Source organism: Copidosoma floridanum, unplaced genomic scaffold (genome assembly GCF_036245765.1).
Source record: "Copidosoma floridanum isolate Cflo_tuat_1 unplaced genomic scaffold, Cflo_Japanese_pri ptg000001l, whole genome shotgun sequence".
NCBI lineage: Eukaryota > Metazoa > Arthropoda > Insecta > Hymenoptera > Encyrtidae > Copidosoma > Copidosoma floridanum.
In genome coordinates this window covers 2867467-2886464 of record NW_028321878.1, presented here as the reverse complement: position 1 = coordinate 2886464, position 18998 = coordinate 2867467, and the positions used below count along the sequence as shown (strand labels likewise).

At 43.9% G+C, this 18998-nt stretch overlaps 1 protein-coding gene across 2 annotated transcripts in view; it reads left to right on the top strand.

Moving 5' to 3' along the window:
- LOC106640377 (defective proboscis extension response 14) overlaps positions 1 to 18998 on the top strand; it is a 143883-nt gene that overhangs the window by 51904 nt on the left and 72981 nt on the right. For both annotated transcript variants that reach the window (XM_014354400.2, XM_089591600.1), the window contains exon 5: positions 12551 to 12764. In XM_014354400.2, the coding sequence (XP_014209886.2) occupies positions 12551 to 12764 (214 nt within the window). The remainder of the gene's footprint in view (positions 1 to 12550; positions 12765 to 18998) is intronic.

The window sequence follows — 18998 nt, the reverse complement described above, 5'->3', positions numbered from 1 at the left end:
AAAATTAAAAATTAAAATAGGCCGGGGCGCGGTCCTGTACACCGCAGCGAACAATGCCGGAAGAGGGCGAGGAGTGAGGGACGAATGGATGGAAGTTGCTAAGAACCTGTCGATAATGGTAATGAGCCGTTAAACGCTCGGCGGCTCTCAATAGGAGGGGGGGAAGCTTCCCCGTTAGTTTGCCACGTCAGCCACTGCGCTCTCATCTAAAGCTCCGGGTGCAAAGGGGCCAACGACCCATCTCCCGCACCCACATTTTTTTCCCTCTCGCTCTGGCGCGCGTGCACTACCACTACTCGCACATTGCGTCCATTGGCTTCAATCGAAATTAGCTCGAGGGGCTTAATCGAGTTGTCACAGTTGGGCCGCGACGACGGAATTTTATGCACAGCGCGCGAGGCAGCCCGAGCCTTTTCCCGGAGTGAAAGGGAGGGGGGGGGAGGGAAGTTTTTGTAAAAGTGGGCTGTTGTCACGGACGAGAGTTGGTCATCGGTGCAGGCGGGGCACTCGGAAATTCGGCTGAATCGGCGGAAAGCTCTAATTGAATTTCAAGCGCGAGCGGAACTTTCGTCATCCCTTTCTTGCGACTGAGGTATTATTTTCTTTAATTATTTCCCGGTGAGTTATACCATGCTCAAAGTTTGCTCGCCTTTCGCGAGATATATTTGTTTACTTCGCGGGACCAGAGACGAGCGTCATATTGCTGCCATTTTTTTTTTTTTTTTTTTTTTTTTCCCGATTAAAATACTCAAGTTTTATTCTCTAAGAGTTTATAGGATTACGAAATTGATATTCCTAAGAGACGTTGGGGTGGGTACGGAGAGGAAGATCCAAAAGACGAACAGAGTGGCAAAGGAGCGAGGGGGCGGAGAAAAATATAAGATTGAATTCACGGACGGCGTTCAAAGAGGATTTTCCGCTTTTGTTTGCGAACGGATCAGCCAGAGAATTTTACTGCCTCTCCCTCTTTCTTGTATCCGCTCGATAGGAATCCACGAGCAGCCTGTGACTTGCTCGTATTCGAAGAGAAAACATGTCGCGTCATTTACGCTTTGACTTTTTTTTTAATTTTAAAAAATGCTTCTTACGCGTTAAAGCTACGATTTTACATACAGCCACTTTTAGACAAAAGAAACGTTTTGACACTTGAAACTGACAAGCTAGAATGAACGAAAAACATTGTAACTAATGACCCTGTTTTTACATATACCTTTTTTCCAACATACGAAAGGGTAGTTTTGTTGAAAACTAAAAAAAAAAAACTCAACGTTCGCGAGGCATCGTATTGTTGCACCATAGGATAGATGAAAAAAATCATCCACCGTCAACTCATCGATGTCACTGTGAAACGAACGCGCGGCTATGCGACTTGCTCCATCCGAAATTTCAGTCACGACGTGCCGAACCGCAGGAGCCACGCGAGCGGTAAAAAAGATGCTCTATTCAGCAGCGAAAGCATTGAATCCGGGGTTTCGCTTGGCGGGCAAATACACGCAGAACAGTAGGAGTCACGATGAGGGGGGGAAGCCTCGGCCGCCCTCGGTTTAATAAATGCCCGCCATTGTGCACCTGAAATTGAATTCGAAAAAAATATATGGAGGCGCGAAATTCGAAATGCCACGCGCGCTCGTAAAAGGAGACACGAAAATAAAGAACAACGCAATCGGTTTACGAGCGTGCGAATTTCTTCTTTTCTATTTTTGTTTTTCCACGCCGAGTCTGCGGACAAGTTACGCGCTTCGATGGTTAATCGTTGCTGGTTGTATTCGTACAAGATACGGTGCGTGGTCAGGAGACGACGTAATGAAAAGCCGTTCGTTATGGTTCTTTTCAGAGAGTCAAGGAGGAAAAAAACACAACCCAAAGGGATTGTTCATTCTGATTGTTTTCGCGTTTTCACACGAGTTGGCACGAAAGTTCACGAGTCACGAAGACAAGAAGATCTAATGTTGTTAATATCGTTGAAAAACACGCCTAGGCTCCTGTCGAGTTGTTTGCAAAATAAATGTCCTCAATAATAGCAGGCGGTACGAGTCCAGAAATCTTCTCGCATTTTTATGTCGAATGTACAGCATCACGTAATATTTTTTTTAGGTACAATATGAACGCCCAATCTTATATTAATTGTATTCATATTACACCCTGTGACGCATAAACTCCCGATGTATTAGCTCTACTGGTACTGTCCTCCACAAAATAAACCACCACACGCGTTTGATGTGGAGAAAGGAGGGTGACACGTCATGGAACATCATATCCCGTAATGAGGCATCTTGTGATTCAAAAACCGGAAAAGTGGAAACGAAGCGCGTTGAAACACGATATAGCGAGAAGAGAAAACACGAGCAGACAAGAGACGGGGTGAAACAATTTGGATTCCCAGATCGGATTCGGATACCGGAATCCCTATATAGATCGGTAAACCTGATACAATTGCGCTTGAACTACTACAGCTTGTGCCAGTGTTCGGATCGCGCATACATTTTTGTGCGGAACCACCAATGCCAAATGTAACATTGCCGGTCTAGCGTGCACATTTAGTTTCCACCACGGAGCAATTGTTTATCGATACGTGTTGGTTGATGGCGAAAAAAAATGTTTTAGATTTTATGAAAAAAAAAAAAAAAAAAAAAAAAAGTATCATGCGTGCAGCCCGGATCATAATACGGAAAATCTGTACGACGGGACACGTATGCTCTCGGTAATCTTGCGTAAACCCCGGGGCAGAGATTAGGGCAGGAGTTACGGAGAGCGGAGAAGAGCCGAAGCGGGGGCGAACGGTCCGGTCGACGTCCGAGTGGAGGAGCTAAACTTGGCTTAACGCGAAGTCATTTAGCCGAGGCTTACGGGAAAGCTCACTGACAGACCGGAAAAGGGGGGGGGGCGAGTTGCAACGTGGCAGGCCTGCAGCTGATGGGGAAGACGACGGCCATCCCACATTACGCTGTATGTGGGTACGTGTGTATCGGCCCAAGTTAACTGACGCTCCGATGGAATTTCCGTGCTCGCGCAATCTTTGATGGAATAAAAAAGGGCCCGACATACCTTTGGGGAAAAGTCATGAATGTAAAAATATACGCTTGCGACGCACTGAAATTCATTTCGGGGAGGATTTTCTCAGCGCTACAGAAATTGCGAAAAAATTTCGAAATCAAAAAACACCCGGGTAATATTTTCGTTCGGGTTATATTCGTTTAATCGTTGGGAGAATTTTAAAATTAAAAACCACCAGGATTCAACAATTACGTAAATACGAAGCTTATTATCATGCGGGCGTATCTTTCTCGGTAAGCGAACAAAATTATGATTTTAATTACAATTAGGCCGCCCTTGTAAACCGTAACCATGTTTACTTATGACTTTGTTGAATGATTCAAATCAATCAGCCTCTCTGGTATTTTTAATACCAGGGACAATGAAAACATTTTCATCAAGAAAAAAATTTCAAATTGTTCGCTTTTAAAAAGCTCTTATACCTACCATGCACAGGAGGCAATTTACTGTGATTTTCAAAAAATACAGTATAAACTTAATTTCATTATCATTTACAAATACTACTGGATAAGTATCCATTCCAACGACGTAGCTCTCACGAAATTACCAGAACACAATGTTTGGGTGAAATGAAAAATTGTACAAGTGCCCATCTAAGGGTGGGGGGGGGGGGAAATGAAATGAAAAATTCAACATCCATTCGCGGAAAGATTACCCCACGCATGTACGTACAATTTCAACAACTCAATCATCTCGAGGACACACGCGAGTAATAATAATAATAATGATCGTAGTACTCGTTGAAAGGGATGGCAGGGGGTAAAAGGTTGCCGTCAACGTCATCGTCGCAGCTGGCGATAAATCAAGAGTCTCTCCTCACCCCGTAGCTCGCCAACTGCGCGCACATACAGGTATACCGACGCGCTTGGCACGTCACTTGAAGCCCCGTTACCCCCCGCCTTTGCACGCGCCCTCGGGTTAATTAACGTCACTCGCCAAAGAGGAGGTGGGGTAAAGGGCCCCGAGAAAAGAGGCCACGCGCGCTATAGGTACACACACCGAAATTGTGTGCGTTCGGTGTACGCAAAAGTTCATTCGCCCGCCAGATAATATATCTGATTGCGTACATGAGTGTACTCTCCCCGTCCCTACTTTTCCGGCGTCTTAATCCAACTGCCCGTCTTTTTCCATCGTGGCGTTATTTCATTTTTTTTTCCTCCCCCATTTCCATTTTCGATTTACTCCGACTCGCTGCGGCAGATGTCTCGGGAAAACCTGAAGCTTGCCAAGTCGCCGGGGCTCGCGCATATGCACCACACACGCCAGCCGCAAAATATGCGCCGGCAACTATACTTTTCCAGTGCCACCTATGTAAACCGAGGCAGGGTCTCCCTAATTTACCTTTCCATTTTCTGGATTTTCTACATGTCACTACGTATAGGCTGCAAAAGCACGCGCCGTACTTGAATACTTCCTTGCGTTTTCGGCCCTTCGAGCCCATTCCGAGAGAGTATATACATACCTTTCTGGTGTATTATTCTGACTCTCTGCCAAGGCCGCTATCGATGATCCCCCCCAGGCCGCACATTTCTTTTTCTTTTTACGGGACACACCGGTCCGCTCTTATGCGCCCAAATCGCTCCGTGGGTGCATTTGGCGGCGGCCTCGGGAACGAGGCTGTTGAGGCGAGCGATAAACCTCCACCCTGTTTTCGTACCCTCTCTTACTTTTCAACAGCAATGGAATTTTTTTTTTTTTTCCGTGCGTGTGCTGGTGACGGGGTGGAGAGAGAGAGAGAGGGAGAAAAAAAATTTGTCGCTCGAGTTTGGCGCGGCTGTTACTCTTTCAAGAGGACTGATAACGCGTGTATCTAATAGGTCGGTGCACAAGTGATATTTATTATTCGCGCGTCGTCTTTGCGATTTATCGCCCTTGTTCTACAGAGGACATTCGGGGGACAAATGGGATAAGTTTTTTCCAGTTTTTTTTTTTTTTTTCATTATTAGAGCCACAGATCATGCGTGCCGTAAATCACCCAAAGATCCGAAACTTTTTGGCTTGATAAATTCGAAGCGAGCCCTCGCGGCGTCGATGCCCACACGAACGGCCCAGTGAATAAATAAACAAACGAATATTCAGACGTGCCGGGTTGTACCAACGGGGGGAGATTAGCGACTCTTTACGCCAAGCGCATTAATTTCTCTGCGCCCCCAACGGCGCTTACACCGCGAGGGAGCGGCTAATAGGATCCTAACAATCCAACGACTGCGCGCGCCGCGAAAATTTAATATTTCACGCATCGTCATTTGAATTATCGATAAATCACGCGCCCCGCGATCGGCTGCTTATACTTGCGAAAAACCGCGCCCGTGATTAACCCTCTCCGTTTGGCCGGGCAAAGAGAGAGGGGATTTTGACATTGGTTGAAATTTACACGAGCCATCGGATACGCATGGGTCTAATCGCTGCCGATTGGTCGTTACTGCCAGCCGTGGGCGTGTAACAAGAGAAATTTCGTACTAGTCGAGTCGTGCCAAGGTCCAACTCGAGTGGTCGTTCGGGGGAAAAGTGGCCATCGGAATCCGATGTAGAGGGAGGAAAGGAAGCGTCGCTGGTGGATTACGGACGTCTCGCAGGTGACGGTATAGATTTTACCGGGGGAGGGGAAAAAGAGTTTAATTAGCCCTGGGATATATATATATCATCGAAGAGTTGGGTGCGAAGCGCCCAGTCTCGCAAAAGTTACAGTTCCAAAGAATAGGGTGTCTGTAGGGCGAAAGGATCAAAAGGACACGTCGCCGTAACAAGCCTAATGGCTAACCAAGCCCAAAGCCGAAGGAAGAGCCTTTGTTGATGGCTCGGACATTGCTGATGAGCACTTTAACTTTTCTTCAATTGTTTCTGCTGAAATCACGTTAAGCTCCCTCGAAGCTTCGGTAGCAAATTTTTACTTGCATCAGCACACAAATATCAACTCTAAGGATACATATTGAAATTAAATACACGAATAAATAAGTAAGTAAATGAATTAATAAATGGACAAACATATACGTTAAGAATCAACAAATCTTCGGTCCCGTAAACACTCGATTGATTAATGGTACTTATACAATAAATATTGTTCGTTCGAATAAATACGGCTACCGAAACAAAAATACGCGCTACGGTGATTCAGTATGCATTGTTTATCAAGCCACTTTGAAACCATTGACGACAGCCCTGCACTTCTTGAAGCGAGATTGGTTATTAACAACATTCGGCCAACATTGACCGATGAAACAACGCTCGGGCCATCATATTTGCCGGTCAAACACCACCCCACCCCATTATAAATTTTGCGAACTCGTAAAGTTTTAAAATCGACCGGTCGTGTGGAGCGTATGGCTCGCCGATCGTGTTTTCTCCCCGCAGTGCCTATTAAAAAAAAAAAAAAAAAAAAAAACGCGAGCAATCCGAGGAAACGATACCGTGCATCGGCCGGTACGTGGCAACGTATCGTTGATGTTACCGGTACGGGAATATAAAATACTCGGGGGTACCCCGACCGTGCATATACACACGACGACCTCCTGTCTTCCTTCCCTTCCCTCCGGTTTATATTCGCACACAGGCACTGTATACCGCGGTAATATACGGCCGGATTCGTTCAAGCCCGACTTATCTCCTCCTCCTCCTCCTCGAGCGCGAAGAGGCTTCGGCTTCGAATTCGATTTCTCTCCTGTACCGCGGTATACACACAGTATACGTGTATATATGCACGGTCCCATTCATACGTTGGTATACGTTTCACGGTACCCTGCCTTCGCGGACGACACGGTGTATACATAGATACATCTATACACACATGGTACAAGGAAGGAGCACGGAAGCCAATTTCGCTCGGGTAATAGTAATCATAAATACACACTGGCTCCCACCGAGGTTGGCTCGGCCATGCACGCGGACCTTTTAATACCCTGCGAATTATTTCGTGAGCGTCTGCCGTATTGCATACATATAGGCACGGATGGGTGGAGGAGAGATCGCAACGCGATCGGTCATATCTCTCCCTCTCGGGAAACTCGCTTCTCTGAATTATTCCCGCCCTCGCGTTAAACACTACCTTGAGCGTCTCGGTTGCTCGGGGTTGTTTAATTTTATCGGGGAGCGACGATCTTGTCGTGGGGGTGGACTGGAAAAGCGAGGCTTTTGTTTTTCCTTTTACAGGTTTCGGCCTCACTTTGTCACAACTTTGCTAGTGATTTCGTTTGTATATAAGTTTTTCCCCAAGATAAAAAGAGCCAGTCAATCCATCCGTCGTGTCATGAAATAACAGTGTACCCTCGCTCAATCTTGAAACTCAACAAATCGAGACAACCATTTCCATCTTTACAGTGACGAGTGAGGAAACGCCTCTTTATGTATCGCTAATGCACAGTGGCGCATAATTAACGCGGTGGTGGGCAAAAAAAGCTAAGAAGAGAAAAGAAAAAAAAAAATCTTGCAGCCGAGACTTTTGCATGATGATGATGATGATTAATCGTGCTCGCGTGCGCGTTGAAAAGGCAGGGGATACATGCTCGCCGAGACTCGCACGCAGCGTCGCTTGACTCCTTCCTGGCTCTTGCCAAAGTAGTCGCAACATAGCGGGGGGAGACCAGCAAACATTTCGCGAGAGACCAGAGCTTTCATCAAGACCTCGGTGGCTCGTAATTTCGGCGCCTGGGCCGTGCACCGCGTTATGAGCGCGTTGTCGCTCCTCCTCTTTCATCTGTTTTATCATCCCCCTCTCGCTCGCTTTTCGTGCTGGTTTCATTCTCTCTTAACCGCCTTTGTGCCTCGACCTTTTGCCACGTCGCGTTTTCCATCCAATTTCCGTCTCTCGAGTCCACCGTGTTCATCAAAATACCGCGAAACCCCCGAGAAGACTCTCGAAACGCGCGGAAATTCGCGAAATTTTTAATTAACCAGTAGAAAAATCAGTATTTGGTCAGCCCGCCGAGCACACCGAGATATTTCAGTAGTACCTCGACTACTCGCAGCCTTGGGCAAAAAGACCGGACTCTCTCTTTGTCTGCCATCAAAAAGCTGACACGCGCGAGTGAAATTGCTGTTTCCTATGCTTCCCTGCCAGTTTGCCTCACTTTGGCACCAAAGTTCCAACGGTCGCGAGTCTTGGTGCGATAGAGTCGAAAGAAAGCGGCGGTGGACCTTATTAGCGGCCCGTTTTTGGTTTGGCGGTGCAGTGCAGAGTTGGAAGAGGGAACTTTTTCTTTAAAACGCTTGTATTTTTTATTCTACGGTAAAAAGGGACCGGTGAAAAAGTCAGAGAGTGGGAGCGCGTCGTCGGAAAATCTCCGAGGGCCCGCGGCGCGATGTAACCTCTTTCGTTACAGAGATGAATCAGCCTTCCTTATTCGTGCTTTTTACCCCTAACTGCAGGAGAAGTCAGAGGCGGCGTAGCAAGCAGCGACAGTCAGATTAATCGATTGGCTTTGGGTGTAAGCAGAGGAGCGGCAACAGCAGGCTGCCGGGGAATTAATTTACGAGCCATTTGCCCGCGTGGCGTAGGGAAAAGCGGGGGTGGCAAGCGTCGAGTGTACCGTTATACGTAAGATGGCCAAGTGGGAACGAAAGAGCGAGGTATAGGGTGGGTGGGGGTAGCAGAAAGAATTTCGGTGGGTAATAAATCCGACTGCTCTCGAGCAGCCCGGTGGAAAGACTCTGGGCCTCTCCTCTGCGGTAATTTATGGCCGCGGGTGCCGCCTCCCTACCACCGGCTTAACAATTTTCGATTTCGCGAGAGGGATGGTGCGTATACGTACGGTTAGCTCCTCCTCCTTTTTCTTGTTCTTTTTGATTTTGCCTGCTTTTTGCTCCTCTCCCTTCCGCCAAAGAGCAGGAAGAACATGTACCCCGCGTTTTTGACGCGAGCGACCTTTTTGACCACTTTCAAAGTCAGAGCGTTATTGCTGATGAAAGGGCGATTAACTGCTTCAAAGTTGACTAATTTGCTATTTTTTTTTTTATACTACGAAAAAAATTAGTCAAAATTAAAACGATTTTTCAACTTTAACAATTAATTTTAGATTAAAAACTGTGATTTTTTTTTTTAATTTGGACGTACGTGTAGTTTTATGTTGTACCTGCATGATAAGATCTCGTGTTGTGAATAAAATCCAAATAAGATTTTATCCACCATTAAAAGTCTTTTACAGAAGCTGTGAAACATTTAAAGTCAAGATCGCAAAAAAATTAAAAAAAATTAACGCAACGAAATGGTAGCGAAAACTACAACTCTCGACTTTTTTTATGCCTTTGCGTGGTAGTTATTTGTATTTTACTAGGCAGCTCAAATTTTTATAACGAGCTCGTTATCGCTTACAAGAATTACTTCTAAAAGTATCAGTAGATTTTTGCGAGATTTTATTTTTTTTACAGCATTTTATTTTTAAAGTACAAACATTATCTTGATCATAATCTTCCGTTCTATACTTTTATTTGTCGAAAAATTACAAAAAAAAAAAAAAAAAAAAAAAATGAATAAATAAATTAATAAAAGGTAAGTAAAGTTTTTAGTGCTAAAGCTCGTATTTTCTGTCAGCTTTTTACACTTTGCCTAGTAAATGCATGAGACTATACGGAAAAATAAGGACCCACACGGTTGATGAGGAAATATTTGTACAACTTTTTATTTGATACAATAGTTAAATTGTGTATAAAAATGAATCTTGAAAGGAAATAATTTTTTATTCACCTATACAGCATTAGTTGTGATGCGTGAATATTTTTTTTCTTTTTTTTTTCAACCCTAGTCATAAACTTTTTTTATTACCACAGTTGCGAAGATTTGTACGACTTTGGCAAACTGCCACGAGTCCATCACGAGTTTCCAAATATATTTGAATTCGCTGTTTCTTAAACCAAATAAAAAACCACTTTCAATCAATTGGCATGAAATTCCATCTCACCACTCGTTTCTGTTATTTTTTTTTCAATCTGTAATTTCTAACATGCACATTTTTTTAATCAATAAAAACATTAAATTTCATTTATTTTCAAAATTATTTTTTTAACTTTCATTTTTAGTTAAGTCTCAAAGTTTTTTCACCCCTTATCGCAAAAAACTGATCAAGTGAATTAAATTTAATAAGATAAAAAGACGCTGTGCATCCAATCATTACAAACTCGAACGCCTTAAAACTTAATTTTTCTGTTACACATCTAAAATACTTCCATTCAATTGAACTTTGAAAATGCTTTGAATTGCCTAGGGGTTTTATATAAATATTAAAACTTTTCTACAAGAAAAGCAAAAATAAAAAAAAGAACCATTACACGTTTTAAAAAGTATAGATTAAAATTTTGTCCAATCGTATATTAAAATAAATTTGTCATCGCTCAACTTTCAATTAAAGTCAACTTTTGTGTACAATTAGAGATTTTTTGAGAAAATTGTCGCGATTTCGATCACACGCTCCAAATAAGTATTTCGAGCTAAAGAAAGTTTGCACGCGGCCTGAATAATTTTCTTTGCAAAAGTTGATATTTCTATCACCTCGAGTCGCTTGGTCATCAAAAGTTGACGAACGCGCAATTAGCCACGTTCGTCAACAACTAATTAGCCAACTTGGAAATATATTTTTCTTTCCCGTATTGTGTGCATGTAAAAAAGCAAGAAACGTTGATAACGAGTACAGCCACGCGGCGCAAAGTCGCGCGTTAAACTTCGAGATTGCAAGAGCCGTCGAGCACCTCATAATAATGACTAATGACTGCAGTACTTGTCCACCAGTGCCCGGCTCTGTCTTTCGAAGCCTGACGGGGTTAAAGTAACTCGGGCGGCCGGGGGAAGACGGAGCGAGTGTCTGTCGCGAAACGTCGGAAGAGGGCAAAGAGAGAGAGTTGGCTAACGATACTTAAACTTTTTCGTCCCCTCCGTCGCTTTTGGTAACTTTGAAACGCCTCTCTATATATATATATATATATATATATATATATATATATATATATATATATGTGTGTGACGTGCTGCTTCGTTATATCGTTTTTTTTCTTCACATTTTCTCCCCTTCCTTCTTCAATTTGATTCTTCCCCTCTTTTTAACGCGTATATGAAACTCCGCAGAGGAGCTTTCCACCCGCAGCCACACGCAGGCAATATATTTCGCGGCTCTTCAAAGGATACGACACAGCCAGCCGGGTGTCAAAGCCAAAGCGGGGTATGGAATTTTTTTCTTTTTCCCATGTTTATTTATGAATTTTCAAACAAACCGAATGGCCAAGCGGGTCCTTGGGACCGGGGAGAAGGGAGCGTGTGTATTTCGTGCGCATGAATTGATTTTTCATTTTTTCTCGCGCTTACGTTCATGCGATGAATAAAAATAAATCGGAGGGCATGGAAAATTAATCCACGAGACCGTGAGAAATGTGGTTTTCCATTTCAGGCAAACATAACACCCTCGTGGGGCAATAAAATACGAGCGAGTTAGCACATGGTCTTGTAATTCGAAACAAATCCGGGGGAATATCGTCTTCGTCGAGTATCGCCCTGTACCGAATACGCGTCACGCAATAGTACGTATATATTTTTTTGTAGCGAGGATTTGCATGGCCAACGCGTACGCGATTCGCGACTCGGAGCTCCCGTACCTCCCGCGGGGAATGTCCATCAAAGCGTAGAGTTTTATTGAAAAATATATTACCTCGTAACTCAATTTTCTTCGGCCTTCGTCTCGCTCTTCTCACGTGTACCGCGTGCACTTGCGTCGTTTCAGCTGATCTATGGCTGTATCTTGTTGGTAATTTTTTTTTCTTTTTTTTTTTATGTCAACCATCTTGGACTTTTTCATACACGGGGAAAATCAATGATCGACTCGTGAAACTTTTTGTTCTTTTTGTCCATTAAACATGTCAAGGTGTAGTATATGTATGCATGACTATGAATTTGCTGTGCGAGGTTTTGTCGTATTCTCGAAAAAATCTCTACAAGTACATTTTAGTACTGCTCATGCGTGTTTGAATTTTTAACAGATGAGATTTCTGAAAAAAAGAAACGCATTATTTTAAAAATTAGTTGAATTTACCATCTCTAAGAGTGTCTGGTATGCCTCATTAGACTATATGGGCTGAATATACATCATTTCGACCCAGTGTAAAATATGATATCAAAAAGTTTGTAGGTAATGCTACTAGTATACATTAACGTAGCGCTGGTTATCATGAAAATTCTGTCCCTGAATTTAAATAAGTGAAAAACTATTAATGAATTGTAAATGTTTTGACTCATCAGTGATTTAGTAGTAAAAATTATTCCATAAAAAAAAACTCGAGGGACACGAGGGCGAGATCACTCTCTTTAGTAAGTAAATAGTATTAACTAAAGAGATTCTCGACTTAATTTTTAACATGTCTACTTTGTGACTTACTAAAATAATCATATCGCAAAACAATTTTTTTGATTGAAACCATCTTTTGAGACATGGGCTCTGTCTCGGTAAAAAAAAACAACCCTTATAAAAATACATGATTAAAAATTTTGCTCAAAGTTTTAAACTAAAATCGAATGTTTGCTTAGGTTTCGTGGATGAGGAGACGCGACAACGAGCTCATTCTGCTCACGATCGGCAGGCAGACGTACTCGATGGACTCCCGTTTCTCCCTCGACGCCGAAATCCCGAATAACTGGCGGCTGCGGCTTAGTTCGGCAACTGAACGCGACTCTGGTATCTACGAGTGCCAAGTTAACGTCCACCCTGTCCTAATAAGGACAGTTCACCTCACCGTGTCCGGTAAGTACACACAGTACCCACGTATGTATATACACCTATCTGTATACGTATACTTCTAATTTACACCGCACGTGTGCCCCAGCTCTTGCAATTTGAACCGTCGCATATTGGAAAAGTTTGTGGGATCCACTGTTTGTACGAGTATTTCGGTCCCAGCGAAAGATACCACAACTTCCTCGTGACTTTTTTTCCCTTCTCACTAAATGAGGTTTCGAAGGCTACCCGAAGCCGATATTATTAACCATTATGTTTTTCTCCGAGGACACGTTGATGTTAGACGCGGCAAGCAAAGATACAGCTCGCCAGATCGGCTAATGAGATCTTTGTCCGATATTTTTTCACGCTGATGAGCTTTGGCTTCGAGCAGAGAGGAGCACTTACATTTTAATGATGCTTTTTTTTTTTTTTTTTTTTTAATTTCTTGACAGCAAACCTAAATTAGAATGCTGGCAAATTGCGTTGGAGTACCCGCCATGAAAAAATATTGCCCTTTTCTTCCAGTACTAAGTATCGAGTAAGGTAATGGTAAATTTAAAAAAAAAATCCAAAGCTCGCCACGCAAGTATACAGTGCCTCCGTAGCATGGGTCATTACAATTTTTACCTCATTACGGGAGAGAATATCACGCGATCAGGAGAAACTCTGACGGGAGGAACTTGCGTCGAAGTTTGAATAGCCTCTCGAAAGCTTCTACCGCTCGAGCTTCACGAAATGAGCGAGTGCTTGGATTCTCGTTAGCCCCACAAACTGCTTCTAACCTGCTCCCGTGGATTATGCACTCTCGCACGTGCGTGAGTATACTCTGTAGCCACAGATGCTCGTGGGCCCTCCTCGTGCGAGGGTTCGCGCAAGGGGTCTCCAAACTCGATAACTCGAGTTTGGATACTCGGGGAGTTTCATGGAGTATATATACACTGCGTTTAGGAAAAAAGCCTCGGGAGTAATTGCTCTATGGGTATCCGCGATAACCGATTGTGGCTTACACCAACGCCCGGAGCTTTGTGGGGGAAAAAAAAGATGCGTACCGAGATCTCTCGAACTTCGATTCAGCGAGGCGAATTTATGCGCGGTTTGGGAGATTTTTCCCCGTCGCGTGCCACGGAATTTTTTCCCCCGCAAGAGAAAATACGTGAGCTTGGGAAATAAATGTGCATTCGGGGTACCCGGATCCTCGCCTCCTCGCTCCTTTCTCAGTTTCCGATTCAGTGAAATCTCGATACACATTTGCCAAGCTCCCCCCCCCCCTCCCTTTTTAAGATGCTCTCTTGCATCATCTTTGTATTCTTCCCGCGGCCTTTTTAGCCGATCTCCGGAAAAATGTTGCGCTCGAGTGAAAAATTTCCCCGGATGCGACCGACTGAGCGACGCGCATCGGGAAAAGGGGCTCCGGGGGATTTTTCATTTGGATTATCATACATAAAAGTGTTGGCCAAGCGTTGTAAGACGTCTTGGCTGTGAAAGTTTTTCACCACCGTGGTTGAAAAATAACATTCGTTTACACTTACCGAACGATTATTATAACGAACATTGACGTATCCTTCTTGTGTTGGCCACCCGAAATTTCTCGCGAAATTGAATAAATATACGCCCATGATCGTTTTTACACTTGAAAGCCAATAAAACAACTCTAGGGAAGATTTATCACCCCTGCGAGCGACCCCTCCGTTGACTTCCGCTGTTGCGATATGTACTCTGCGACGTGAAAGAGCAAGAAAAAAATCACCCCTTCTTTAGTGCATGCAATCGAGCCCTTTGACAGAAGGTCCTTGTTGGAATAGTAAAAGCTCTGTCCTGTTCCAACCCCTTTTGTACCACTCGAGAGCATCAGAATAAGCTACAACCTATAAACTAGATACAATCGGCAATGCTGTTCGAGGATATACATATATTTATACTCGTGCACTGCAGGACATAAGGTTATTAGCGACTCGTCGAATAGTGGACAGGATTAAATTATCAGTCGTTTAATCCATAATGGTGCACGTTATCCTCGAGAGCGAGAAAAAAACGCGGTCGAGGGAATTCCCCGATGAGGGGTGTAATTTTAATGCTTTCTCGCCAACACCGCGATGGTAGGGGGGTAGAGGATAAAAGTAGTGCAAGAAAATAAAGAAGCCCAAGTCTGGTGGGAAAAGGAAGGTGGATGGAGTGGAGTTTGGTGCGTGATATCACGCTCCGAGCCTCCCCCACGTCCAATCTCTATTTTTTTTTTTTTTTTTTTTTTTTCAACTCTAAAGGCTCCCTTTTGAGTACGGAACGTGACGAAGATGGCTGCAGCGGCGCAATTACGGGGATTCCCAATCTGGACTCTGCAGCGGCTAACGAAACTTACAAAATAATTTCTCGGACCGAAGAAAACGAGTCGCCCCTATACCTGCCCGCCCCACCAACTGGCATCCGTTCAAATAGTTACGAACTTAATTTCCGGAGATCCTTTTTTTTTTTCCGAACTGCCGTTTTTATCTCTCCACCAGCGAGATTTTATTTTTCTCTCCTCTCGCTTTTCTATACCGCTGGTCTTTTCTCGGGTGCGAGCACAGTGTTGTGCTTGTCGTCTCGCTCTCGGGGCTCGAGTTCACGCTCTGCGCCTCGAAAAGGACCAAGGGACGGCTGGACGTGATTAAGTGGAGTCGCTTTCAGGTCCTTTAAATCAATTTATCGAGGCGAGGCTCTCTATTATGCGCTCCATAAGCCGGCCCTTCTCGTCCGGGTGCTGCTTTCTCCTGCCGAGGACGCCTGGAAAACGGACGTACCGACCCTCTCTGGAAACGTGAAAAAAAAAAAAAAAAAGAAAAAATCGAGTCCCGAGAACGGGGCTTCTAATTACTCAAATTAATGACCATTTGCTGGCGCACTAATTTGATTTTTTTTTCCTCCTCGGACGGAATAATCAGAGCATTAATTATATTATTATCATAAATGCGATCGATCGCATCCACGTCAAGGGGGGTAGTATGTGATTCTACTGTTTTGTATATGAGCAAAAGCTTCGCGGTGGTAGGAAGAAAAGAGAGAGAGAGAGAGAGAGAGAGAGAAAATATTGCGTGCTTCCGTTTTATTGCGTCACCTTAAAGTCCTCCCAAAGCTATGAAAGTCACGTCTGGTGTTTCGCGTATCAATATATTCCTTATTTGAGCTTACGAGGTACTAAACACGCGATTTACACCAGCAATACGTATCCCTCGGGTAAAATAAAAAAGGAAAAATCCTCGATAACTCGAACATGCCATCAGGAGAACAAGGTACAATGGAGAAGTGCATTCTGGTTGTGGTGCAATTTTCGATTCTGGCAAACCCCTGAGCAAAAGGGTATACGTGGCACGCAGGATGTAAGCCACGGTGCAAGCATTCGAGTACAAAGAGAGGGAGAAAACTGCGTCCGATACGAAGCACACATATATACAGACAGTCGAGCGGAGGAGCGATACCGTAACCGCGTAACACTAGTTACGTGACGGGACTTTGATGCCAACTTGGAAGCAATATTCAAGGCGCGCGCCCCCTTTAACAGAGAGAGAGAGAGAGAGTCCGTGCACGGTGTACGTAGACGTCAAAGTTACTCTTGCAGAGCAAAAGCTGCCGTTGCGAAACGTCAGAGCCGCGTTTCCTCGAATATCGGGGCACACGAGAAGTCTTAATTCACTTTTCTGTTCTCACTTTTTTTCGTCTCATTTTTACTTTCGTTTCTCCATCCTCTTTCTTGGTTTCTGGGTCGCGATGAATAAACTTTTCTTTTTTTTTTTTTTTTTTTTTTTTAGTGCCGGAATGCTCTTTTTTCCTTAATGAGATAGAGCTGCGCCGAGTTTTTGACTTCTTTGAGGCGCGGGTAGGTGGAATTCCGTTCGAAACAGCGGAGCGTGATTTTTCATTAAAATTTTCATATACGATTTAAAGAACAGTACAGAGAAAAGAAAGTTATGCCCCGAGGTGATTTAGCCCTCGTTTGCGTGGAATTCCTGTTGCGCAAGAATTTAATAATAACAACGATAATAATAATGACAAGTTAATCCGAACAGCCTGAAATTTTACAAGGTTCGAGCCCTGCTCGGTACAACATTATCAAGTTTTCCGCTCACGATGCTGAGACAGCGTGTCTTCATTAGGCTCGAATAATTTACAAGAATCCCGCATCCAACTTTGCTACAAGGTGTACCATCGTCATTATCGCTATATTTTATAAAATACTGGAAAAACCCGGTACCTATTTGCAGTGTCGAAAATTGCACCTTTCCAAGCGATCTATATCCACCAAAAACGGTGCTGGTAAATCGAGTTGTTGGCCCGTCATTATTTTTAGTTTGAAAATGTTGTACCCGCGGCGCTTTCGTTTTGCCGCTTGACGGGCCATAAATTTCGAGGGGTAACGCGGGATAAGGAGCCGGGAGGACATTAGGGAGAAGAGAAAAGGGGGAAAAAAAGCACAAGTGGAGGAAGAATAAGTGGAGCCGTTCGACGTGTTGGTGTCGCCCTGAGAAGGAGCGCCAGCTGTGAGGATAAAAACGCGTGGCTCTCGGGAACTGTCTGCTCTGTGTACAGACTGGCGCGCTTGGTGGGGATAAATCAAGCTGTGCCAATACCCGGCGTTACGAGCTTTTATTACACAGTTCCTTGCTTACCCATACCTACGATTTGTATTTACCAGAGCTTTTTTCTATCTGTTTTTTTTTCCACCTCTACTTTATTTCTCTTCTGTTCTGTTTGTCTGGCTCTCTCTGTCGGTTTGGCTCTCCTGTGTGCGGGTGCATTTTCGTTACGTGGTAATGTTTTCGGCCCACGAAAGACATTCGATGCGCATACTCCGATACTCATTGTAATCGATGTGCGAGTCAGTGGTAAAGGTCAATAGAGAGATATCGAGATATTATACACTTTGAAAAAATATTCGAAAATAGCTGTGAGTGTATAAAAATGATGCACGTATACCTGACTGCAAATGAATAATAAAATAGCTGTGCATACAGTGTCACGGGAAATGTTTACAATATCACGCAATCCTATCAGGTATGTAAATAACAAAAACGAAAAATTCGTTCGTTCGTTAGAAAAATATTTGCGTTAAGCTTTGAGCTCATAAATACATGTTCAACTGGGCCTGTGTGTCAAAAATAAACATTTTCACTTCAAAGCCACAATTCGATCAGACCGTATGACGAACCGCGTGGTTTAACTCACTGTAAGCTTTGAGCTCGTAAGTCAATATATTTCACTGAAAAAAAGACAAAAAAAAAAAAAAAATTCTTCCGTTTGCTAAACATCAAAATATTTTCGTTTATACATCACGGGGAAATTTTGTTATTGACACACGAATGGAAAATACACGGAATGGTATTCGTTGCACAAATTACAGACGTAAAATTTTGATTCCAGTTACATATCAATTTTTATGAAACACCGCTGCCAACGCCAATCTATACGTATTTCAATCCCAATTTTGTGATGAAAAAAAAAAAAAAGGAAAAGACGAGATCCTTCAACCCTGCAAATATTCCCGAAAAAGGTTTCCAATTGTATCCACAATGCCACATCTCGGTAAAACTCACCTGTCATGCAAAATTCATCGACGCCCCGAGAGGTTGGGTCAAGTGTTAGCCGCAGCAAAGGCCTCAACAGTACATTAAAAGCTCGAGGTGCTCCCAGACGCTCGGGTAGTTGCAACAGAGCCGCCACGACAAAGCCAGCGAGGTGGTGGAGCAAGACAAACTCCGTAGCTCCAACAGTGGGTCGGTGAGAGAGGAAGAGAAAGGGGTGGGGGATCGAAGCGTGAGTGTTATCGCAGTCCGGGGATTCGGCGTACTTACCTTGCGGGATTAGAGCTAGTGGGTGTGTCGAGGAAAGCAGGGTAATTAATTAGCCCAGGCTGGCTTGTATCGACCCAACGGGGGAGGAGAGACCGATTTGTACGAGCGATGACAGGAAAGTAATGCGTTACCACCCGCTTGAGGACATCGTCAGCTACTTATGGAACGAACGAGTGAGTCAAACAAAGTCAAATGCTGGTGTATTTCTCTGTACCAGAAAAACTGCTCTCTCCTCTTAAAGAAGGTTCGCGAGTTTCACTACGTTGTACAATCAGGGATATTTTGGCCGAGCAAACGACGAGTGGATGGGCTTGTCCACCTTACGGCGTATCAAGTATTCATGATCGTTGTACGATGCAGGTGCTTATCGAAAAGGAAGTGAGAAAAACAATAAAATTACAACGTGATCCTGTCTTTCAGGGTACAGGGGGGGCTA